The sequence below is a fragment of the Babylonia areolata genome, chromosome 13 (assembly GCF_041734735.1).
Source record: "Babylonia areolata isolate BAREFJ2019XMU chromosome 13, ASM4173473v1, whole genome shotgun sequence".
NCBI classification, from domain to species: Eukaryota; Metazoa; Mollusca; class Gastropoda; order Neogastropoda; family Buccinidae; genus Babylonia; species Babylonia areolata.
In genome coordinates this window covers 3,926,627-3,953,124 of record NC_134888.1, presented here as the reverse complement: position 1 = coordinate 3,953,124, position 26,498 = coordinate 3,926,627, and the positions used below count along the sequence as shown (strand labels likewise).

General features: G+C 45.1%; 1 protein-coding gene across 1 annotated transcript in view; it reads left to right on the top strand.

Moving 5' to 3' along the window:
- Positions 1 to 16,858, top strand: part of LOC143289318 (mediator of RNA polymerase II transcription subunit 12-like protein) — a 107,732-nt gene extending 90,874 nt beyond the window's left edge. The window contains exons 36-43 of the mRNA XM_076598317.1: positions 406 to 561; positions 931 to 1,173; positions 3,182 to 3,295; positions 5,170 to 5,388; positions 8,304 to 8,487; positions 9,074 to 9,272; positions 11,490 to 11,694; positions 13,847 to 16,858. Of these exons, the coding sequence (XP_076454432.1) occupies positions 406 to 561; positions 931 to 1,173; positions 3,182 to 3,295; positions 5,170 to 5,388; positions 8,304 to 8,487; positions 9,074 to 9,272; positions 11,490 to 11,694; positions 13,847 to 14,008 (1,482 nt within the window). The 3' untranslated portion in view covers positions 14,009 to 16,858. The remainder of the gene's footprint in view (positions 1 to 405; positions 562 to 930; positions 1,174 to 3,181; positions 3,296 to 5,169; positions 5,389 to 8,303; positions 8,488 to 9,073; positions 9,273 to 11,489; positions 11,695 to 13,846) is intronic.
- Positions 16,859 to 26,498: the final 9,640 nt, after the last annotated feature.

Below are 26,498 nucleotides of genomic sequence, written 5' to 3'. Positions count from 1 at the left end.
CTTTGGAAGGATCATGCTTTCTTTGTCTCTGTCACCCACGGAAACAGTGAAAGGATCGTGCTTTCTTTGGAAGGATCATGCTGTCTTTGGAAGGATCATGCTTTCTTTGTCTCTGTCATCCACAGAAACAGTGTAAGGATCGTGCTTTCTTTGGAAGGATCATGCTTTCTTTGTCTCTGTCACCCACAGAAAGAGCGGAAGGATCGTGCGTTCTTTGTCTCTGTCACCCACAGAAACAGTCGAAGGATCGTGCGTTCTTTGTCTCTGTCACCCACAGAAAGAGTGGAATGATCGTGCTTTCTTTGGAAGGATCATGCTTTCTTTGTCTCTGTCACCCACAGAAGCAGTGTAAGGATCATGCTTTCTTTGGAAGGGTCATGCTTTCTTTGTCTCTGTCACCCACAGAAAGAGCTGGGGGACAAACACACGGATGCCACGGACCGCCTGCGACAGTTGCTGCCGGTTCCCAAACGGTTCTACGAGGTGATCAGTGTGGACCCTCACGGAGCGCAGAACGACTCCAAAGGAAACCGCGTCTCTGGCTACGACGCCAAGAAACAGGTGAGACTGGTTACGATGATGATGATAGTAATGATAGTCATAATAGTGATGATAATGATGATTAAAGTAAGGATGGTGATAATAAAACCGCGAAAAATCTATGGAGGATTGTTGATTTAATACGTCAAAGGAAACGTCGTTTTCATGCTTATGGAATCCGTAAACGGTTCTGTTTAGAATGCCAACTGTACCAAGCAAGAATAAACGAAATTCGAATAGTGCGTTGGTATAAGAATACTTGTACCTGGTCCACAGGGGAAGTAATCATGGAGCGAGTTAACTCTTACCTGTAGTAGAATAGACTTGATCCATGTCCTACACGTGTGTTGTTCACTCGCTGTGTGTGTGTGTGTGTGTGCATTAACCCAGGGCCTGCAGGTGGGCCAGAAGATCAAGATCAGCCCCTGGGAGGTGATCGAGGGCCACAAGAACCCGGCGCCCATCTCCTGGGCCTACTTCGGGGCCGTGCGGCTGGAGAAGCGATCTCTGACCCACGAGGACCAGCACCGCCTGCTGATGTACCACACCCACTCCCTGCGGCAGGCGGACTCCCACTACATGGAGCCGCCCCCTCTCCCGCAGGAGGAGCTGCAGCCGCAGCCGGAGAAAGTGGTCGGTTTTTACTTTTTTTTCTCTCTCTGCTTTCTTTCTTCTCCCTTTCTGTTGCACCCTTCTGTTTCTTCAAGTTAACTCACTCAGTACGGCCAGTCCTCTCTTCTCCTCTACACAAACCCCTCGGATGTCCTGTGGGTGCCTGAATGACCCAACCTTTAGCTTCCGTCGTCAGAATTGTGGTAATCTTTGTCAACATTCACCTCTTCAGTATAAGAGCGTTCCGCTTGCAATAATTTGATGATGGTAACTGGGGTGAAACGCTGTTAACGTCGTCTCTTTCATTTTAATTACACATACTTAACTCTTTCCATACGAACTGCGAAAGAGACGACTTTCCATACGAACTGCGAAAGAGACGACGTTTACAGCGTTTCACCCCAGTTACCATCATCAAAATATTGCAAGCGGAAGGCTCTTATACTGAAGAGGTGAATGTTGACAAAGAATACCACAATTCTGACGACGGAAGCTAAAGGTTGGGTCATTCAGACACCCATTGGACATCCGAGGGGTCTGTGTAGAGGAGAAGAGAGGACTGGCCGTACTGAGTGAGTTAACCGTGACCCACTAGCACAGACTCAGGCAGGGGTCTGATTCATGTCCGAAAATAGCTATGGCTGATAACCTCCCGAAGTTGGTTACCTCCCCTGTGCATCCCTGATTAGTGACCTCTTTTTCCGGCTAAACTGCATTTTAATTACACATACTTAACTGTGACCCAACTAGTGCAGACTCCGGCAGGGGTCTGACATTCCTGTCCTGTGCAAACTACTATCCGCCTATGCGGAGAAAACAAAAGTACTACGGCTGATAACCTCCCGGAAGTAGGTAACCTCCCCTTTGTCCCGCTGGCTAGCGCCCTCTTTTTCCGGCAGCCATTATGACTCCTGTTCCCGTGCTCTTCATACGGCTAAGAAACTGCATTTTATTAATTAAAATCACAGGTTGAGATGTTAATTGATATGATTATTATTATGCTCCCTTGTTAACTCTGTGATGAATGTTTGTGTGAGTGTGTGTGTGAGTGTGTGTTGCTCCATTGTTAGAATTGTGATGAATGTGGTGTTTGAGTTTGTGATGTTCTTTGGTAAGTGCTATGATTAATGTGATTTGTGTGTGTGTGTGTGTGATGCTCCCTTGTTAATGCTATGATGAATGTGGTGTGTGTGTGTGTGTGTGTGTGTGATGTACTGTTGTCAACACTGTGATGAATGCGGTGTGTGTGTGTGTGTGTGTGTGATGTACTCTGGTCAACACTGTGATGAATGTGGTGTGTGTGTGTGTGTGTGTGTGTGTGTGTGTGATGCTCCCTTGTTAACAACGCTGTGATGATGAGGATGATGTGTGTGACGTTTTCTTGTTAACGTTGTGATAAATGTGATGTGTGTGTGTGCATGTAAAAATGCATGTACTTGTGTGTATGTGTGTTTGGGAACCATCCCAACGCCGACTGTCCTAAAACCCTCATGGCCGAGAGAGTGGGGATGTAACTTGGGCAAGACACTCTCCACTATAATCAAATTCTAGCCCAAATAGTCGGAACAGAAGTTGCCTCCTCTGCTGTTCTGATGGTCATAGTCGGACACGACTGACTGTCACATCATATGTATGTTTGATGCTCTCTCGTTAACATTGTGATGAATCTGGTGTGTGTGATGCTGTCTTGTCAACGTTGTGATGAGGAGGACGGTGCATGTGATATTTTCTTGTTAACATTGTGATGGACCTTGCAATTGGAATGAACTTCCTCTCTTGCTTCGTCAAGTCTCCACACTCAGCTCTTCTTTCAAGTCTGGCCTTAAAACCCACCTCTTCCCAAAATAGCCTCCCTTCCCGACCTCTTCCTTGTCTTTAGCTTCTCCAGTTTTAGAGTTATGCATGCGTGTGAATGACTGGTGCGAAAGCGTTTTGATTTGTCTCTGCACAAGATCCAGCGCTATATAAATACCATTATTATTATTATGATGATGATGATGATGATGACGGTGCGTGTGTGTGGCAACAGGAGGACAAACCCAAGGAGAACATGGACATGCAGATTCAGGACAACAACAAGAAGAAAGCCACGAAGAACCGCCGGGCCCGCAACAAGCCTCCTGTGGGCGGCAGCTACATACAGGTAAATGATGATGACGATGATGGTGTGAATTCATTAAGAATGATGGTGATGATGGTAGTGTGAGATCATTAATGATGATGATGATAGTGTGAATTTATTAGTGATGATGATGATAGTGTGAATTTATTAGTGATGATGGTGATGATGATAGTGTGAGAGATCATTAGTGATGATGATGATAGTGTGAGATCATTAGTGATGATGGTGATGATGATAGTGTGAGAGATCATAAGTGATGATGATGATGATGATAGTGTGAATTTATTAGTGATGATGGTGATGATGATAGTGAGAGATCATTAGTGATGATTTTTTTTTTTTTTTCTCAAGGCCTGATTGAGCGTGTTGGGTTATGCTGCTGGTCAGGCATCTGCTTGGCAGATGTGGTGTAGCGTATATATTATTTGTCCGAACACAGTTGAGCTACTGAAACTGAAACTCATGGTGATGATGATGAGAGTGTGAATTCATTTGTGATGATGATGGTTATAATGATGAGAGTGTGAATTCATTTGTGATGATGATGGTTATAATGATGAGAGTGTGAATTCATTTATGATGATGGTGATGATAGTGTCAGTTCATTAAGGATGATGATGATGATAGTGTAAATTCATTTATGATGATGATGATTGTGTGAATTCATTAATGGTGACGATGATATTGTGAACTCGTGTTAGCGTTTGTCTCTCTGAATAAGGCTGTGGGCACTTCATGGAAATGGGAAATCACTCACACACGGACACGCACTCTCGCACATGCATTTGCATGCACACGCACGTGCAGACGCACAGAAAGAGACACACACACACTCTCACTCACTTATGTACTCACTTACTCACTCATGTACTCACTAACTCACTCACACACTTATTCATTCACACACTCAGTCACTCACACTCTCACTCACTCTCTCTCACACAAAAATTAGGGTGGTTCACTAAAACGGTGAAAACGGATGGAGCATTGTTGATTTCATCGGTCAATCAGAGCTTCGTTACCATGCTTCGGGAATCCGTAAAAGGGCTCATTTCAGAATTCCAACTGTACCAAGCAAGAGTAAACAAAAATAAGGATAGTGTATTGGTATGAGAATACTCGTACCAGGTCCACAGGGGGAAATAATCGTGGTATGAGTTAACTCGTTGCTGGAACAGAATGAGTTAAAAGCCAGCATTTTTGTTGTTGGTGGTGGTGTTGTTTTTTTCTTTTCTGTGCATAATGACATGATGATGTGATTGTGGGTAGTTTTGTTTATACTTTGATGCCTTGATGCCAGTTTTCTGTTACTGTATGGCTCCTGCTCCTCCCCCTCCCTGCCCCCCCCCCCACACCCGCACCCTCTCCCCCCCCCTCCAACCCCCGCCCCCCCCCCCCCCCCCCCTCCATTGGCAGCTGACAGAAAAGAAAGAACCCATGCGATTGGAACTCACTTCCGTTTCCTGTCCGTCATGCTGTTTCTCGCCCTTCTTTCAAGACCTGTTTTGAAAACTCCGTTATTTCTCAGCCATTCAGATCAGTAGATAATTCCTTGGTCTTCACATTTATGTTTTAGTCAAGTTGATTTTTTTACTTCTATTGTTTTTACTGTTTTCAAACGTATGCTTTGAACGCCCAAGATGTGCTTGCACACACGTGTGTGTGTGTGTGTGTGTGTCTACATCTTGTGTGGAGTGGGTTGGAGTTGGAGCAGGGGGGGATTTGTGCGTGTGGGGTGTATTCATGTGTTGTTTTTTTTCATAGTATGCATGCGTCATTGTATTTCTCATTGTAAAACGCCCAGGGCTCTTTTGCATCATTAGATTGGGCGTACCAGACGTCCTTTCATGATGACGATGATTATCATTATTACTACTTGTTCTGTCGCCTCACAGCAACCGGGGCAGTTGCGCCCCTATGCCTACCAGCAGGAGCCTATCTACCCCCCGCCCGGCCCCCACCCCAACTGGTACGCCCCCCAGCCCCCCAAGTACTACCAGCAGCAGATGGGGCAGCCACCGCCCCGCTTTAACATGCCGGGGCCCCCCTCCAACAAGACAGCCCTCTCCTCCATCATCCAGCACCGCATCACCTCCCACAACCAGATGTCGCAGGTAGGTCGTCTTGTAACGTGGCGGGTGGGTGGTGATGATAATAATAATAATAATGATACTGGTGGTATTTATATAGTGCTGAATCTTGTGCAGAGACAGATCAATAATAATAATAATACTAATAATAGTGGTATTTATATAGTGCTGAATCTTGTGCAGAGACAGATCAATAATAATAATAATACTAATAATAGTGGTATTTATATAGTGCTGAATCTTGTGCAGAGACAGATCAATAATAATAATAATAGTGGTATTTATATAGTGCTGAATCTTGTGGAGAGACAGATCAATGATAATAATAATAATAATACTAATAATAGTGGTGTTTATATAGTGCTGAATCTTGTGCAGAGACAGATCAATAATAATAATAATAATAATAGTGGTATTTATATAGTGCTGAATTTTGTGCAGAGACAGATCAATAATAATAATAATAATAGTGGTATTTATATAGTGCTGAATCTTGTGCAGAGACGGATCGATAATAATAATAATAATAATAATATTGGTAATTATATAGTGCTGAATCTTGTGCAGAGACAGATCAATAATAATAATACTAATAATAGTGGTATTTATACAGTGCTGAATCTTGTGCAGAGACAGATCAATAATAATACTAATACTAATAATAGTGGTATTTATATAGTGCTGAATCTTGTGGAGAGACAGATCAATGATAATAATAATACTAATAATAGTGGTGTTTATATAGTGCTGAATCTTGTGCAGAGACAGATCAATAATAATAATAATAGTGGTATTTATATAGTGCTGAATTTTGTGCAGAGACAGATCAATAGTAATAATAATAATAATACTAATAATAGTGGTATTTATACAGCGCTGAATCTTGTGCAGAGACAAATCAAAGCGCTTTCGCACCAGTCATTCACACACGCATGCATAACTCTAAAACTGGAGAAACTGAAGACAAGGAAGAGGCAGGCAAGGGAGGCTAGTTTGGGAAGAGGTGGGTTTTTAAGGCCAGACTTGAAAGAAGAGCTGAGTGTGGAGACCTGACGAAGCGAAAGAGGAAGTTCATTCCAGTTGCAAGGTCCGGAGACGAGAGAAAGAACGGCGGCCAACAGTCGAGAGCTTGAATCTGGGTATGCGTAAACAGAGTGGTTCCGGAACTGATTGTAGTGAGCGAGATGGAGTGTAGAGGTGAAGGCAGCCACAGAGATAGGAAGGGGCAGATTTGTGAATACAGGATGTTCACCTGTGGCAGGTGGTGGGTGGTGGTGTTCACCTGTGGTGGGTGGTGGTGTTCACCTGTGGTGGGTGGTGGTGTTCACCTGTGGCAGGTGGTGGGTGGTGGTGTTCACCTGTGGCAGGTGGTGGGTGGTGATGTTCACCTGTGGTGGGTGGTGGTGTTCACCTGTGGCAGGTGGTGGGTGGTGATGTTCACCTGTGGTGGGTGGTGGTGTTCACCTGTAGCAGGTGGTGGGTGGTGGTGTTCACCTGTGGTGGCTGGTGATGTTCACCTGTGGCAGTTGGTGGGTGGTGATGTTCACCTGTGGTGGGTGGTGGTGTTCACCTATGGCAGTTGGTGGGTGGTGATGTTCACCTGTGGTGGGTGGTGGTGTTCACCTATGGCAGGTGGTGGGTGGTGATGTTCACCTGTGGTGGGTGGTGGTGTTCACCTGTAGCAGGTGGTGGGTGGTGGTGTTCACCTGTGGTGGGTGGTGATGTTCACTTGTGGCAGGTGGTGGGTGGTGATGTTCACCTGTGGTGGGTGGTGGTGTTCACCTATGGCAGTTGGTGGGTGGTGATGTTCACCTGTGGTGGGTGGTGGTGTTCACCTGTGGCAGGTGGTGGGTGGTGATGTTCACCTGTGGTGGGTGGTGGTGTTCACCTGTGGTGGGTGGTGATGTTCACTTGTGGCAGGTGGTGGGTGGTGATGTTCACCTGTGGTGGGTGGGTGGTGGTGTTCACCTGTGGTGGGTGGGTGGTGATGTTCACCTGTGGCAGGTGGTGGTGATGTTCACCTGTGGTAGGTGGTGGGTGGTGATGTTCACCTGTGGTGGGTGGTGATGTATACCGGTCTCAGGTGGGTTTTAAGTCATGTCTACCTGTCTGGTGTGTGTGTGTATATGTGTGTGTGTGTGTGTGTGTGTGTTTAAATTGTCTACAATTTTGTTGTTATCATTATCTTTATTTCTTGTTTTTAACTTTTTTAGATATATATATCTGATTGATTATTTGGCTCGTTTGACGGCATGATCTCTGTTAATTGTCTTCTCACTTATGTTTCAAATGATGTGTGTATGTTTTGGGGGGGTGTTTGAGTGAATGCTTTTAGCGCTGTGGTAAAGTGCATAGAGCTTCGAGAATATGCACTATAGCGAGTTGTTTTAATGAATATGCGCTGTAGCAAGTTGTCGTAATGAATAGATAAATAGATAAATGAACAGTCGGACACAGTTGACTATCATACATACTGATAGTGGAGTGATGGCCTAGATGCAACGCGTCCACCTACGAAGCGAGAGAATCTGAGCGCGCTGGTTCAAATCACGGCTCAGCCGCCGATTTTTTCTCCCCCTCCGATAGACCTTGAGTGGTGGTCTGGACGCTAGTCATTCGGATGAGACGATAAACCGAGGTCCAGTGTGCTCGCATGTAAAAGAAACCACGGCAACAAAAGAGTTGTTCCTGGCAAAATTCTGTAGAAAAATCCACTTCAGTAGGAAAAAAACAAAAAAAAATGCATGCAGGAAAAAAATTCTTTAATGCGTGGCGCTGTAGTGTTGCGACGCACTTTCCCTGGGGAGAGCAGCCCGAATTTCACACAGAGAAATCTGTTGTGATAAAAAGAGAGATACAATGCAATACAATACAGTACAATACAATGCAGTGCAATGCAATGCAATGCAATGCAATACAATACAACACCGTGTCCCCAGGGCCAGCAAGGCGGCCAGAACATGTGCAACATGCAGAAGATGCACAACGCCACCCTGCTGCGTCAGCGCATCCTGAACAAGACGCGCATCATCGATCCCTCCATGTACCCCCCCGGCCCCGCCGCCATGCCCCCCAACTCCTCGCAGCCCGGCGCCATGGGCCACATGATGGGACAGCCTCAGGGTCAGTGGTCTGCTGGGTTGTGTTGTGCTGTGTTGTGTGATTTTGTGTTGTGTTGTGTTGTGTGATTTTGTGTTGTGTTGTGTTGTATGGTTTTGTGTTGTGTTGTATGGTTTTGTGTTGTGTTGTATGGTTTTGTGTTGTGTTGTATTGTGTGATTTTGTGTTGTATGATTTTGTGTTGCGTTGTATTGTGTTGTGTTGTATGGTTTTGTGTTGTGTTGTATTGTATGATTTTGTGTTGCGTTGTGTTGTATTGTATGATGTTGTGTTGTATTGTATGATTTTGTGTTGCGTTGTGTTGTATTGTGTTGTATTGTATGATTTTGTGTTGTGTTGTATGATTTTGTGTTGCGTTGTGTTGTATTGTGTTGTATAATTTTGTGTTGTGGTAATGTTTTGTATTGTGCTGTGTGGTAATGTATTGTTTTTGTATTGTGTTGTGTTATAATGTATTGTTTTGTAATGTGCTGTGTGGTAATGTATTGTTTTTTGTATTGTGTTCATATGACTCTGTGTGTGTGTGTGTGTGTGTGTTTGTGTAAAATGTATTCAAATGACTGGGTGCGTGTCTGCGCGACCCTGTGCAGGTTACTACCGCTCCATGCCGGGGCAGCAGCCGGGCATGATGGACCCGATGAACGGCGGCATGATGTCCCCGGGCTTCAGCCAGCCGTCCTACACCCCGCCCCAGGGCACGCCCATCATGCAGGGCATGCCCGCCCAGCAGGGAGCCTACATGCCTCAGCAGCCCCTGCCCCAGGCGCAGCAGTTCCCAGCCTCCGGCAGGTAGGATGGCGAAGCTTTCAAAGTCTGGACTGGAACTGAAACGGTTTTAAGTGACTTGTCACTGACGGGTGCAATAGCAGAGTGGTTAAAGTGTTGGACTTTCAATCTGAGGGTCCCGGGTTCGAATCACGGTGACAGCGCCTGGTGGGTAAAGGGTGGAGATTTTTACAATCTTCCAGGTCAACATATGTGCAGACCTGCTTAGTGCCTGAACCCCCTTCGTGTGTATATGCAAGCAGAAGATCAAATACGCACGTTAAAGATCCTGTAATCCATGTCAGCGTTCGGTGGGTTATGGAAACAAGAACATTCCCAGCATGCACATCCCTGAAAGCGGAGTATGGCTGCCTATATGGCGGGGTAAAAAAAACGGTCATACACGTAAAAGCCCACTCATGTGCATACGAGTGAACGTGGGAGTTGCAGCCCACGAACGCAGAAGAAGAAGAAGGAGAAGAAGTGACTTGTCACAACAACCCACCACGTCCCAGGCACAGTTACAGACAGGATGGCGCCATGCCCGGAATTTAAATCAAACGTTTTTTGTTTTTTTTAGTGACATGCCCCCAACTAACTGTTGCCCTAAGCTCAGCACTTTCCAGCCTCTGGCAGGTAGGATTGTGGGGCTTTCAAAGTCTGGACTCCAACTCAACTCAAAATTTTTAGTGACATGCCCCAACACCCTGTCAGGTAGGTTAGTGCTTTCAAACTTGGGAATCGAACTCAAGCTTTTTAGTGCCACGCCCAACAACCCATGCCTCAGGCACAGCAGTTTCCCACCTCTGGCAGGTAGGATGGTGCTGTCTATCCTGGGAATCGAACGCAGACTTTATGATGACATGCCCCAGGCCCACGGGTTCCATGCCTCCGGCAGGTAGGATGGTGGAGCTTTCAGTCTGGACTCGAACTCAAACTTTTCTAGTGACATGCCCCAACAAGCCATGTCTCAGGCATAGCAGTTCCTAGTCTCCGGCAGGTAGGAGGGTGCTGTTTGTTTTGGGAATTGAACTCAAGCTTTTCTAGTGACATGTCCCAGCACCTCTTGCCCCAAGCACAGCAGTTCACAACCTCCGGCAGGTAGGATGGCACTCTCTATCCCAGTGGAGATTAGAGCAGGTATGCGTGCCGTTACTGAATGATTCAGCGCTTGTGGCTTTTAGAGGCGTTTGATTGGCTAAGAGCGGACCGGGCAAGACGAGTCGTCTTTTCACTGTTTGCCGCGCAAAAACATGTACACATCAGCAACCCCTCAGCGTCTATCCCCACAGGATGCAGGCCCAGATGGGAGGTGTGCATGTGTCTGTGTGTGTATGTGTGTCTGTGTTTGTATGTCTATCTCTATGTAGACGTGTACACACGTGTATATTTATATAAAACATGTACACATCAGCAACCCCTCGGCGTCTATCTCCACAACATGCAGGCCCAGATGGGAGGTGTGCATGTATGTGTCTGTTTGTACGTCTATCGCTATGTAGACGTGAACACACGTATATATTTATATAAAACATGTAACTATCAGCAACCCCTCAGCGTCTATCTCCACAACATACAGGCCCAGATGGGAGGTGTGCATGTATGTGTCTGTGTTTGTATGTCTATCTCTATGTAGACGTGCACACACGTGTATATATATATAAAAAAAAACACATACACATCAGCAACCCCTCGGCGTCTATTTCCACAGGATGCAGGCCCAGATGGGAGGTGCACTTGTATGTGTCTGTATTTGTATGTCTATCTCTATGTAGACGTGTACACGTGTATAGATATATAAAACACATGTGATGGCCTAGAGGTAACGCGTCCGCCTAGGAAGCGAGAGAATCTGAGCGCGCTGGTTCGAATCACAGCTCAGCCGCCGATATTTTCTCCCCCTCCACTAGACCTTGAGTGGTGGTCTGGACGCAAGTCTTTCGGATGAGACGATAAACCGAGGTCCTGTGTGCAGCATGCACTTAGCGCACGTAAAAGAACCCACGGCAACAAAAGGGTTGTTCCTGGCAAAATTCTGTAGAAAAATCCACTGCGATAGGAAAAACAAATAAAACTGCACGCAGGAAAAAATACCAAAAAAAAAATGGGTGGCGCTGTAGTGTAGCGACGCGCTCTCCCTGGGGGAGAGCAGCCCGAATTTCACACAGAGAAATCTGTAGTGATAAAAAGAAATACAAATACAAATATACATCGGCAACCCCTCAGCATCTATTTCCACAGGATGCAGGCCCAGATGGGAGGGGCCCCCAACATGCAGACTCCCACCACAGGCATGAGCGGCATGTCCGGCTACAGTCAGATGGGGTCCGGCCCCACCCCCCAGCACCAGGGGTCCTACATGGGGCAGATGCCCAACGCGCAGATGCGGCAGCAGCAGTTGCGGCAGCAGCAGTTGATGGCCATGCAGCAGCAGCAGCAGCAGCAGGTAAAAAAAAAAATAATAATAATAATAATGAGAGAAGATAATCCATCTTTTCTGGTCGTCAGCGAGTGAAACTGACTGGAGAAAAATTGCAGTTTTTTTTTTTTTAATGTATAAATCTGCTTGTTTGCTGTCTTTTACTGTTCTTTTTGTTACATTCATTTTTGACTCACTTGTGTAAACAAAGTGAGTCTATGTTTTAACCCGGTGTTCAGTTGTCTGTGTGTGTGTGTGTGTCCGTGTGTCTGTGGTAAACTTTAACATTGACATTTTCTCTGCAAATACTTTGTCAGTTGACACCAAATTTGGCATAAAAATAGGGAAAATTCAGTTCTTTCCAGTCATCTTGTTTAAAACAATATTGCACCTCTGGGATGGGCACAAAAAAAAAACACAAAAAAAATGAAGCCTAATTATATGCAAACTGCATTTACTGTTATATTTATATTTTTTGTATTCTCTGAACTTGGCACTTTGATCTGATATTCTGACCCAACAACAAGAGTAGTCATTATTATCATTTTTTGTTCAAACAGGAACTTCTTTTGCTAAGCATGGAATTTTTATTTATTTTGCAAACGTTTTGGTGCAGATAGTAAAAAAGGGAAATTACTCTGTAATTAATGCTAGGGGACTTGATTTATCACAAGTGAGTCTTGAAGGCCTTGCCTCTCTTGTTAATGTATAAATCTGTTTGTTTGCTGTCTGTTCTTATTGTTACATTCAATTTTACTTCATGGCTTTGTGGGTTTGTATTACTGAGGATTTGTTTCTTACAGTATGTTTCATCACACGTTTCATAAGTAACACGACGGGCGCTATAGCCGGAGTGGTTAAAGCGTTGGACTTTCAATCTCAGGGTCCCGGGTTCGAATCTGGGTGACGGCGCCTGGTGGGTAAAGGGTGGAGATGGTTTTTTTCCGATCTCCCAGGTCAACATATGTGCAGACCTGCTAGTGCCTGAACCCCCTTCGTGTGTATACGGCAAGCAGAAAATCAGATGCGTACGTTAAAGATCCTGTAATCCATGTCACCATTCGGTGAGTTATGGAAGCAAGAACATACCCAGCATGCACTCCCCCGAAAGCGGAGTATGGCTGCCTACATGGCAGGGTAAAAACGGTCATACACGTAAAAGCCTACTCACGTACATACGAGTGAACGTGGGAGTTGCAGCCCACAAACATAGAAGAAGAAGAAGTAACATCACTTTAGTCTTTATAAAAAAGATAGAAAGAATAAATAAACAGTGAGAACGTGTTCTTTCCCACCTGTGATATAACGTCACGTTTGTCATTGTTTATCATTCTGTCTGTCTGTCTGTCTTTCTTCCAGCAGCTGGGACAGCAGCAGTTTACACCTGTGATATAACGTCACGTTGGTCAGTGTAATCATTCTGTCTGTCTGAGCGTCTAGTCTTTTGGATGAGATGATAAACCGAGGTCCCGTGTGCAGCACGCACGTGGCGCACTGAAAAAGAACCCATGGCAACGAGAGTGTTGTCCTCTGGCAAAATTATGTAAAAAGAAATCCACTCTGGTAGGTAGGTACACAAATATGCAAGGCCTGACAAGCGCGTTGGGTTGTGCTGCTGGCCAGGCGGCATCTGCCTAGCAGACGGGGTGTAGCGCGTGTATGGATTTGTCCGAACGCAGTGATGCCACACCTTGAGAAAGTGAAACAGAAAGTAAACTCCCATAGGGAGTGGAGTGATGGCCTGGAGGCAACGCGTCCGCATAGGAAGCGAGAGAATCTGAGCGCGCTGGTTTGAATCACGGCTCAGCCGTCGATATTTTCTCCACCTCCACTAGACCTTGAGTGGTGATCTGGACGCTAGTCATTCAGATGAGACGATAAACTGAGGTCCTGTGTGCAGCATGCACTTAGTGCACGTTAAAGAACCCACGGCAACAAAAGGGTTGTTCCTGGCAAAATTCTGTAGAGAATCCACTTCGATAGGAAAAACAAATAAAACTGCACGCAGGAAAATTTTTTATTTTTTTATTTTTTTTAAATGGGTGGCGCTGTAGTGTATCGATGCACTCTCCCTGGGGAGAGCAGCCCCAAATTTCACACAGGGGAATCTGTTGTGATAAAAAGCAATACAAATACAAATGACAAAACTAGTCATTCTGTCTGTCTGTCTATCCTCCAGCAGGCGGGACAGCCGGGCCAGTCGGCACAGCCCATGCAGCAGCAGCAGCAGCAGACGGCGGCGCTAGTGGCTCACCTGCAGCGACGCATGTCCTCCGGCATGCAGGGACCCCCGCCTCCTGCCCCCGCCCCCCACTTCGGCTCCTACCCCCCGCAGTACTGAGTCCGTCAGGGTTGGGGGGGGGCACAAGCACGGCTGGACGGAGGGGGTTGGGGGTGGGGAGGGGTTGTGGGGTTGAATCTCTGTGTCGTGTGGGTGTCTGCCCTTTGTTCGGCTGGAGTTAGCGCTCGGTTCTCTGCGTTTGAGTCTCGGGGGAGGGTTTTGGGGGTGAATTTTATGGGGGGTGCGAGGGGGGTGGGGTGGGTATTTTTTGTTGTTTTGTTTTGTTTTTCATTGGTGCTTTTCCTTGATTGGGTTGTGAGAGTGTGGTTGTTTTTTTTGGGAGGTGGGGGGGGGGGGGTGGTGGATTTTGTTGTTGTCGTTGTTCATCATTTTCAGTGTTTGGATCATTTTGGTCTTGTCTTTTTCAGTACCCCACCCCTTTTTTTTGTTTTTGTTTTTTGTTGTTGTTGTTGATGTTTTGAGGGTTGTTTTGTTGTGTATGTGTGGCATGGGTGGGAGTGGGCCTCTTGTTCAGTGCCACGGAGTTACGTTTCCTGTATCACCCTTCAGCCTGTGAGCTGACCTTCTCGACAGAGAGGGTGTGTTTAGAAAAGGGCAGTGGCGGAGTGGAATGGCTTCAGCTCGTCATCAGTTGTAACTTAAGAAAAATGTTCAGTTTACCTGTATAGAGCCTAATCAAATAAGACTTTGCTCTAAGACTTTTACAAGGATGCTAACGTTGCACTAGCCTTGAGATGGCCTCAGTGGTCGGCGAGGCTCTAAACACCATCATTTGATTTGATTTGAGCTTAACGATGCAATCACTCCACTGAGAATATGCATTGCAGTATGTTTCACTATTCATCAAACGATGCAAGTCCAACTACTTGAGGAATATTGCAAACTGACAAGACAGTGCACCAGAAGTATTAAGTACAATAAGAAGTATTAAGTACAATACACACGGTAAACTGTATTTATATATTATTGTATATGTACAAACATGCATGCTTAAACACACATAACAGTTGATCAAAGGCAGGTTTGAGCAGATGAGCTCCGAGGTTGGGTATGAAGCAGGAACAGGACTGGGAATGTCTGAACCTACATGGCAAAGAGTTCCACAGGGTTGGGGCTGAGAAGGAAAAGTTGTCCAGTGACTGCGTCCGTCACGGTGAAGGTGAAGAGTTTATCCTCTCTGCTCTGCACAGTCCTGGTACCTCACTGCGAGGTCGGTGGGATCAACATCGGCAGCATCGTCAAACATCCCTGCTCTCTCGTCTCTTAGAAGCGCAAGCAGTGATGATGGGTCTGGCTGCGGAATCACACAGCTTGGCACGTTCCGTCATGACGGTGGATGCTGTGCAGACTGTATGGATCAGTCTGTGTGTTTTTGACACCTTGGAGAAACTGAAGGTGAAAGACATTTGGGGTTTTACCGCTGCCAGTGTGGATGCTTATGAAAAATGGTCTGGTTTGCAAACAGGGACTGTGTTTTAAGATAAAATATCATGAGAGAGAGAGCACTAGTGAATTGTAGCATCTCTATGGGGAGGCGTTTGGGTCCAGGGTGTGTGTGTGTAAGTCTGTGTCATAAAGATCTACACTTCATTGTAGGTTGATAACCCCGTTTCCAGTGTGGGTCACGATAATTATAAATGTATTTATACAGCGCTGAATCTTGTGCAGAGACAGATCAAAGCGCTGGAACATGCATGAGTAACTCTGAAATAAAAGGACGAAAGACAAAACTTCTGTGGACAGAAAGCCAGAGAAACAGTGGATGGAAAAAGGGAGGAGCTATGTTGGAAAGGTAGTTGTAAGGCCAGGCTTAGGGCGCCAAGTGCAGGGATTTGAAGAAGCGAAAGGAAGTTTGTTTCCAGTACAAGGTCCAGAGACAAAGAGCAGCAGCCAGCAGTGGAGTGTTTGAATCTGGAAATGCAAGAACAGATTGGTTCCGAAGCTGATGGTGGAGTGCAAGTTTGGGTGTGGAAGTGAAGGCAGCTAGCTACAGAGATGGGAACGGGCAAATTTGTTCATACATTTATGACGTTTGGTTTACTGAACTGGGCTATCTGCGAGCGTTAGAGGGAAAAGTGGGACAGTGATGACAAATATTAACTCTCTCCGGACAAAGGAATGCTCAGGCAATCCTACACAAAACGTATTCGGATTTGGATGAAGGAATGGAATAGCATTCTTCGAAAGTAAAATTCCATCACACGCTGTACACGTGATCTTGTGATTAGCCAAGGCAGCAACGGCAATGTTTTAGGGTTGCTGAAGTACTTGAAATGCTACAAACTGAAGGGTCGGACATTGAAGAAGTGGATGATGACGAAGAAGAAAGCGAATTTAATGCAGAAAGCAAGCATGGGTATGGTGATTCGTGGTGAAAAATTGGCAGTATTTTCTACATATGGCATAAACTGTAAAAATAAGATGAGAAATTTGATTATTTTATATGTACTAGCTCAACATGTAATAAACCAGTTCTGAAAGTTTCATTTTCTTTCACAGTATTTTGTATTTTTTGTAATTTTTTTCCAAACCCTTACAAACGGGCCGTCTGTGGGGAAAAGCAAGGGAGAAAACTTGTCGTCCCGAGTGAGTTAAGAAAGCAGTGCTCATTCCCGTGCAGCATGGATTGTTGTTCAGTTCCACTGGAGATGACAGAGCTTGGATATAATCACCTTTTTTTTTTTTTACCCCTTTAGTCTTTTCCAATGGGCATTTCCAGTTCAGTCAGTGTGTGACGGAATCTTAGGAACTTTTGTAATGAATGTAGGTTATATGTATGGGGCTTCCTTTACACAGGTAGGAAAAAAAATTCTGGATACAAGAGCTGCTGACTTTGGAATCGCATTTCCAGAAGATAACGAGACGGAGTTAGTGCCTAAAAAAAAAAAATTAAATTACGAAAAGAGAAGAATGAAACTAGTCAGCACTGCAATTGAATTCAGTACTGCGAGGATCTGGTCATACAAATCTGGATAATTTTTTGTTTGAGTACATTTGATTGCTGTGTGTATACATTTATCCATATATCCGTGTTTTTATTTTCTTTGTTTTGTTGCTTCATGTAGACTTTCTTGATTTCACCTCTTCAGTCTCACCCCCAGGTCGCTCTTGTGTGCGTCCACGTTCCGGAATATTTGTTTTGGATGTGATATACAGATGAGAAACTGGGGGGGTTACATACGCACTGTATATTGTGTCGTGGAACATTGTTCAAAATGCCAACTGTCGCTGATAAAGGAGCTTTGCAAGAAGAACAACAACAGCAGTGGCTCAGCATCGACAAAAATGGCTAGAGTTTCGTTTTGACATAATGGGCCTCCAGAGTTCGTGTGAAGAGTCCAACGCTCCTGTCTGCAGAAATATTGATCTACTTACGTGCCCCTTGAGGTTGGCAAGTGTGATGGCCTTAAGAGTCAGATACCTGCAGAGTCTGAGCTTCAGAGGTCTGTGGATTGCTGACAGTGTGTGGCAGTGATGCAAAGAATGTGTTAACGGTAGAGGTTTGTGTGGCTGTGACACAAAGTGTGTGTGAATGGAAGAGTTTTGTGTGGCAGTGACACAGTGTATGTTTGAATGGAAGAAGTTTGTGTTGCTGTGACACACAGTGTGTGTGAATGGAAGAGGTTTGTGTTGCTGTGACACAAAGTGTGTGTGAATGGAAGAGTTTTGTGTGGCAGTGACACAGTGTATGTTTGAATGGAAGAAGTTTGTGTTGCTGTGACACACTGTGTGTGTGAATGGAAGAGGTTTGTGTTGCTGTGACACACAGTGTGTGTGAACAGAAGAGGTTAGTGTTGCTGTGACACACAGTGTGTGTGAATGGAAGAGGTTTGTGTGGCTCTGACACACAGTGTGTGTGAATGGAAGAGGTTTGTGTCACTGTGACACACTGTGTGTAAATGAAAGAGATTTGTGTGGCTGTGACACAAAGTGTGTTTGAATGGAAGAGGTTAGTGTTGCTGTGACACAAAGTGTGTGTGAATGGAAGAGGTTTGTGTTGCTGTGACACACAGTGTGTGTGAATGGAAGAGGTTAGTGTCGCTGTGATACAAAGTGTGTGTGAATGGAAGAGGTTTGTGTTGCTGTGACACACAGTGTGTGTAAATGAAAGAGATTTGTGTGGCTGTGACACAAAGTGTGTGTGAATGGAAGAGGTTTGTGTTGCTGTGACACACAGTGTGTGTGAATGGAAGAGGTTTGTGTGGCTGTGACTTGGTGTGTGTGAATGGAAGAGGTTTGTGTGGCTGTGACACAAAGTGTGTGTGAATGAAAGAGGTTTGTGTCACTGTGACACACAGTGTGTGTAAATGAAAGAGATTTGTGTGGCTGTGACACAAAGTGTGTTTGAATGGAAGAGGTTAGTGTTGCTGTGACACAAAGTGTGTGTGAATGGAAGAGGTTTGTGTTGCTGTGACACACAGTGTGTGTGAATGGAAGAGGTTTGTGTGGCTGTGACACAGTGTGTGTGAATGGAAGAGGTTTGTGTTGCTGTGACACACAGTGTGTGTGAATGGAAGAGGTTAGTGTCGCTGTGACACAAAGTGTGTGTGAATGGAAGAGGTTTGTGTTGCTGTGACACAAAGTGTGTGTGAATGGAAGAGGTTTGTGTGGCTGTGACTTGGTGTGTGTGAATGGAAGAGGTTTGTGTCACTGTGACACACAGTGTGTGTAAATGAAAGAGATTTGTGTGGCTGTGACACAAAGTGTGTTTGAATGGAAGAGGTTAGTGTTGCTGTGACACAAAGTGTGTGTGAATGGAAGAGGTTTGTGTGGCTGTGACACACAGTGTGTGTGAATGGAAGAGGTTTGTGTGGCTGTGACACACAGTGTGTGTGAATGGAAGAGGTTTGTGTGGCTGTGACACACAGTGTGTGTGAATGAAAGAGGTTTGTGTCACTGTGACACACAGTGTGTGTAAATGAAAGAGATTTGTGTGGCTGTGACACAAAGTGTGTTTGAATGGAAGAGGTTAGTGTTCCTGTGACACAAAGTGTGTGTAAATGAAAGAGATTTGTGTGGCTGTGACACAAAGTGTGTTTGAATGGAAGAGGTTAGTGTTGCTGTGACACAAAGTGTGTGTGAATGGAAGAGGTTTGTGTTGCTGTGACACAGTGTGTGTGAATGGAAGAGGTTAGTGTCGCTGTGATACAAAGTGTGTGTGAATGGAAGAGGTTTGTGTTGCTGTGACAGTGTGTGTGAATGGAAGAGGTTTGTGTCGCTGTGACACAAAGTGTGTGTGAACGGAAGAGGTTTGTGTCGCTGTGACACACAGTGTGTGTGAATGGAAGAGGTTTGTGTGGCTGTGACACACAGTGTGTGTGAATGGAAGAGGTTTGTGTTGCTGTGACACACAGTGTGTGTGAATGGAAGAGGTTTGTGTTGCTGTGACACAGTGTGTGTGAATGGAAGAGGTTTGTGTGGCTGTGACACACAGTGTGTGTGAATGGAAGAGGTTTGTGTTGCTGTGACACACAGTGTGTGTGAATGGAAGAGTTTTGTGTGGCAGTGACACAGTGTATGTTTGAATGGAAGAAGTTTGCGTTGCTGTGACACACAGTGTGTGTGTGTGAATGGAAGAGGTTTGTGTTGCTGTGACACAAAGTGTGTGTGAATGGAAGAGGTTTGTGTTGCTGTGACACAAAGTGTGTGTGAACGGAAGAGTTTTGTGTGGCAGTGACACAGTGTATGTTTGAATGGAAGAAGTTTGCGTTGCTGTGACACAGTGTGTGTGTGAATGGAAGAGGTTTGTGTCGCTGTGACACACAGTGTGTGTGAACGGAAGAGGTTTGTGTTGCTGTGACACACAGTGTGTGTGAATGGAAGAGGTTTGTGTTGCTGTGACACACAGTGTGTGTGAACGGAAGAGGTTAGTGTCGCTGTGACACAAAGTGTGTGTGAACGGAAGAGGTTTGTGTGGCAGTGACACAAAGTGTGTGTGAACGGAAGAGGTTTGTGTGGCAGTGACACAAAGTGTGTGTGAATGGAAGAGTTTTGTGTGGCAGTGACACAGTGTATGTTTGAATGGAAGAAGTTTGTGTTGCTGTGACACACAGTGTGTGTGAATGGAAGAGGTTTGTGTCGCTGTGACACACAGTGTGTGTGAATGGAAGAGGTTTGTGTCGCTGTGACACACAGTGTGTGTAAATGAAAGAGATTTGTGTGGCTGTGACACAAAGTGTGTTTGAATGGAAGAGGTTAGTGTTGCTGTGACACAAAGTGTGTGTGAATGGAAGAGGTTTGTGTGGCTGTGACACACAGTGTGTGTGAATGGAAGAGGTTTGTGTGGCTGTGACACACAGTGTGTGTGAATGGAAGAGGTTTGTGTGGCTGTGACACACAGTGTGTGTGAATGGAAGAGGTTTGTGTTGCTGTGACACAGTGTGTGTGAATGAAAGAGGTTTGTGTGGCTGTGACACACAGTGTGTGTGAATGGAAGAGGTTTGTGTGGCTGTGACACACAGTGTGTGTGAATGGAAGAGGTTTGTGTGGCTGTGACACACAGTGTGTGTGAATGGAAGAGGTTTGTGTTGCTGTGACACAAAGTATGTGTGAATGGAAGAGGTTTGTGTCACTGTGACACAAAGTGTGTGTGAATGGAAGAAGTTTGTGTTGCTGTGACACACAGTGTGTGTGAACGGAAGAGGTTTGTGTCGCTGTGACACACAGTGTGTGTGGATGGAAGAAGTTTGTGTTGCTGTGACACACAGTGTGTGTGAATGGAAGAGGTTTGTGTCGCTGTGACACAAAGTGTGTGTGAATGGAAGAGGTTTGTTTGGCTGTGACACAAAGTGTGTGTGAATGAAAGAGGTTTGTGTCACTGTGACACACAGTGTGTGTAAATGAAAGAGATTTGTGTGGCTGTGACACAAAGTGTGTGTGAATGGAAGAGGTTTGTGTTGCTGTGACACAAAGTGTGTGTGAATGGAAGAGGTTTGTGTTGCTGTGACACAAAGTGTGTGTGAATGGAAGAGGTTAGTGGCGCTGTGACACAAAGTGTGTGTGAATGGAAGAGGTTTGTGTGGCAGTGACACAGTGTATGTTTGAATGGAAGAAGTTTGTGTTGCTGTGACACACAGTGTGTGTGAATGGAAGAGGTTTGTGTTGCTGTGACACACAGTGTGTGTGAATGGAAGAGGTTAGTGGCGCTGTGACACAAAGTGTGTGTGAATGGAAGAGGTTTGTGTGGCAGTGACACAAAGTGTGTGAATGGAAGAGGTTTGTGTTGCTCTGACACAAAGTGTGTGTGAATGGAAGAGGTGGTGTGGCTGTGACACACAGTGTGTGTGAGTGGAAGAGATTTGTGTCACTGTGACACACAGTGTGTGTGAGTGGAAGAGGGTTTTATGACCTGCAGTGTTGACCTATCATCAACAAGTGTGACCAAAATCCAGCTTTTGTTTTGTTTCTACTTTTTTTTTTTTTTCATTGTTGGACTGTATCGTTTGTCGAATTAATCGAGTGAAGTGCAGAGATGTGTACTGTTCAGCCATATCCGAAAGAGTTGGGATCCTTGATATTATGATGGGTGGGGGAGAGGGGGTGTGTGTGGGGGGGTGAGGGGTTGGTGGAAAGGGGGGGACAAGGGAGATGGGTATGCTGTAATTACTGCCACATTATTTATGTCTTTTTGTTTTTTTCTGAATGATAGGACCTGTCTGTCCCTTATGCAGACAGATAGTATTCATGTGTATGCCGAAAGGGGGATATTTGAAACATGTAATGGTGCATGATTGTGAAGGAAAAAATGAACTTGACCAAGGCACATATTAACGCATGTTTGTGTTGGAAATGCAATGAAACATACCATGCATCTTTTTTTTTAAGAAAGGGAGATGACCAAGACGTGTTCTCTGTGTGTGTGTGTGTAGTACTGATAGATTGGTATGATTTTTTTTTTTTTTTTTTTTTTGTTTTTTGACATTCTTATTTCAGATTCATTAATCGAATTCCATATGTTTAAAAAAAAAAAAAAAATCCTAATTAATTCAACACTGGCATGTGATAGATTTATCGTTAGTATGTGGAGGTGACAGAGGTCATCAGTCCTCATTCTTTCATTGGTACCAAACAGAATCAATTTTACGTCGAATGTTAAGTCCACACCATTATATTTTTTCTTTTTAAAATAATTTCTGAACTCCTCCATAACTGTTGTGTGGTTTGGCAAGACCATAAATTATTGACGAATGATTATTTGTTAATATTTGGAGGGGGGCGGGGGGGGATGGTTTGTGGATGTATGACAAAATTTAGTTCTCCCATTAATTCGAACAAGCATGTTGAAAGTTGGTCATAGCACTATTCTAAAGGCCTGGAGTTTGAATCTTTGCCTGGTGGGTTAAAAAAAAAAAAAAAAAAAAAAGGCAACAATTTGATCAGCCATGTCAGTGCGTGCTGAGTTTATGGAAACAAAATACGTACCAGCATACCCCCAACTACATTGCCCCTTAAAAAAAAAAAGAATGGTCACTTCCAGTAGAGCAGGGTTGTATGCATTGTTGCATGTAAATGCCCAGTTGTATGCAAATACCCAATTGTATGCACAAAGCAGTTTGCAGCCTTCGAAAACGAAAGCGAGAGTTGATCATGTATTTGTGTTTCATGAGCGTGTCTTTGGTGGAACAGTGAGAAATATGAAGGATTGATTTTTTTTTTTTTTTTTTTTGCTGAATGGTACCTAGTACATTGGCTGTCTCAGTTCTGAAAGTTTTCAAGAGAGAAGAAGTAGCATTATTTTTTATGAAGAGGAGCATGTGTAGTGGTGAGAAAAAATGTGTACAGGCATGACGGTGTGCATGTGTGTGTTGTTTGCAAGCGTGAAGAAAATGTGTACAAGCGTATTAAGAAAACGGTGGTTTTACATAAGAAGAGGAATATTAAATATGCACAAAGCAAAGTCACTATGACACATACAAGAGCGAGTAATCAGAAGATAAAAATATTTTCACTTGGTTGTCTGTAAATACCTTTACATGCATTCAGCTAACATGTTCTCTTTGTACAGAATTTCGTCGACTCTAAAATTGGCAGCAGTTGATGAATTCGGACACGGCCAGTCAAACCAAAGCGTTTTTAGTTGTTACTTTTGACTGAACAAGAAGGATGTTTCCATGAAGAGCAAAACCATGCCCACATATTTTGTTCATGCACACAGGCTTTAAGTCATTCCTGTCATGGAATACATTTAAACCAGTCTAGCAAAAACTATCTGAACCATGCATAACTAACTGATTCTCAGGTTTGTGCATATGCTGGTAATCTAAACTTTAAAAAAAAAAATCTTTGCACAGTGCCAAATCAATAGAAAAGACAAATGCTTTGATCTTCAGGTTAAAGCAGCCAAATTCTTCAGCAGAATGAAGTGTGGTTGTTGTGATTTTGGTCTGTCAAATATGATGGTGTAAAGGATTGAATGATCACAGATTTGATTATGATAGAATGAATCAGTGAGTGAGTTTGTGAGTATTTCGAGAGAATGTATGCAAATTTGTATTTTGAGCGAAAGAAAAAGGCAAAATCAGGAAAATGTTTCCTCATTTCCATACGTTGAAAAATCATGAACAAAATTTGTGAATATGCTGCATTAAATGAAAATTGTACAACAGTTATGCATATATTGTTTAAATAAATCGTGTTTTCATTATGCATATATATTGTATTTTAAAATTGTGTTTGTGTGTCGATTCCAGTTTGTTTTCAGAAAACAAATGTGTGTACAGATATGTTGTAAAAAAAAATAAACATTTGTATAAAACATACTTGCCCGTATGATGGCAGTGCGTCTTTTTTTCCTTCTCACTTTATATTGCCTTTATGTATGTCAGGTCAGGTCATTAGATCTGCTACTGGTAACCTGTAATCCAGTACAACCTGTTCAGGGTCGGGTTGCCAGCGACTAAAGCGGCACTCCCACCGCTCCCTTCCGGGACTGGTGAGGCGGGTGGCTAGACACCCTTATGGAGATCCATAAAAGGGCGTTGGCTCAGGAGAGCCACCGACGGCCATCTAGCTCCACTGTGTTGTGTGCATGCCACACGCAGTTGGCCCCCGGGGTGTGTCTACCCATGCATGCGAAGTCTGGATCCGGCAGAATCTGCAGAAGAAACCTATCGGTTCAACGGAGTGGAAGGCGGTTACAGCAACGCACTGTGGAGTGCAGAGAGCAAGATGAGACACCGAAAGGACATCTTGGTCATCCACTGCAGCGTGCTCATCCTCCAGGCGTCTCGACTTAGTCTTGCCACTGGAAATTGGTGGACCCGGACGAGAGAGTGAGGTCGACGTTGCGCAACTCCTCTTCACTTTAAACAAACTCATCGCGCAAGTCATCAGTCATCCAAAATGACCTTTCATCCTTCATCATTTCATCACCCCCAAGTCCTGTGGCGACAGGCGAGCGACGAAACGACAGGTGTGGGTACACTGGCAGTCGCAGTCGCAGACCTGCACGCAGGCGGCTCAGGCCATAGGGTCGTTCTTCGTCGACAGGAGCAGCCCTCTTTAGGAATGCACTGCTCACCTCTCTGGCATGAGGAAGGGGCTAGAAAAGGTGCCCTAAAAATTGCCTGCTCCATATCACCCTGGCCAGCATACCGCGGCTGGCGGGGACCCTACATCAGCGGTCGAAACAACAAGAAAGAAAAGAAAAAAACAAGGATCGTTCCTCTCACCATTGGTGCTTGGAACATAAGGACTCTCCTGGACAGAGATAACGCGGACAGACCCCAAAGGAGAACCGCACTAGTTGCATCCAAACTCGCCAGATACAACATTGACATCGCAGCCTTGAGTGAGACTCGGCTTGCAGGTGAAGGCGAGCTCTGTGAACGGGGATCTGGTTACACCTTCTTCTGGAGTGGACGAGGAAGCGAAGAGCGACGTGAGGCTGGCGTTGGTCTTGCAGTAAAAACAGCACTTGTCAGCAAGCTAGCTGGAATCCCAAAGGGAGTCAACGATAGGCTTATGACCATGAAACTCCCACTGGCATCTGGCCAGAAGCACCTCACCATTGTCAGTGCCTACGCCCCAGCCATGACCAACCCGGATGAAGGCGAAGTTCTACGAGGACCTTCACTCTGTCATTGCTGCTATCCCTAAAGCAGAGAAGCTCATCATTCTTGGGGACTTCAATGCTAGAGTTGGCTCTGACTACATCTCCTGGGATGGAGTGATTGGAAAGCACGGTGTGGGCCACTGCAACCCAAATGGATTGCTTTTGCTTCAGACCTGTACAGAGCACGAACTGCTGATAACCAACACAGTTTTCTGCCTCCCTACCCGTAACAGGATGTCATGGATGCACCCTCGCTCAAAGCATTGGCATCTCATCGATTATGTCATCGTCAGGAAAAGGGATAGGCAAGATGTACGTGTAACAAAGACCATGTGCGGCGCCGAGTGTTGGACACACCATCGCCTTGTAGTCTCGAAGCTGAATATTCGAATCCAGCCCAAGAGACGCCCCCAAGGCCAGAAGGCTCCAAAACGGCTCAACATCGCTAAGCTGAAAAACATCACCATCAAACAGTCCTTTGTGGAGCTGCTGGAAGATCGTCTGGAATCCGCCTCTCTGGACAACCAGAATGTGGAGTCTGACTGGAGGACCCTGCGTGAGCTGATCTATAGTACAGCTTCAGAGACCCTGGGACCCATGTCCAGAAAGCACATAGACTGGTTTGATGAAAACTGTGATGAAATCAAGCAGCTTCTGGATGAGAAACGCCGTCTGCATCAAGCCTACCTGAGCAACCCAAAGTCCACATCAAAAAAGGATGTGTACGATGCCATCCGCAGGACTGTTCAGCAAAAGTTACGCCAGATGCAGGATAAGTGGCTGAGTGACAAAGTTGATGAGATCCAGGGATATGCCGACAGGCACGATATGAAGAGGTTCTATGATGCCTTAAAAGAAGTCTACGGCCCCACATCCTCAGGATCATCCCCCCTCCTCAGTGCAGATGGGAATACCTTGATCACCGAGAAGGAGAAAATTCTCGAACGCTGGGCTGAGCACTTCAACAGTGTCTTAAATCGCCCTTCCTCCATAAATGATGAAGCCATAGACCGTCTCCCACAAGTCCCCATCAACGAAGCACTGGACGATCCGCCAACACCTCTTGAGACCCAGAAAGCAATTCGTCTGCTATCCAGTGGCAAAGCACCTGGCTCAGACTCCATACCAGCAGAGGTCTACAAGGATGGAGGCACTGTGCTGACTGAGAAGCTCCATCAGCTGTACTCACTCATGTGGAAAGAAGAGACGATCCCCCAGGATTTCAAAGATGCATCTATCATTCACTTGTACAAGCGAAAGGGGAACCGGCAAGCCTGTGATAACCATCGGGGCATTTCCTTGCTCTCCATCGCAGGCAAGATACTTGCCAGGATCCTACTAAACCGCCTCACAGCACACCTTGACCAAGGTCATTTGCCTGAGAGCCAATGTGGATTCCGGAAAGAGCACGGAACCACCGACATGGTGTTTGCTGCAAGGCAGCTGCAAGAGAAATGTCAGGAGCAAAATGCTGAT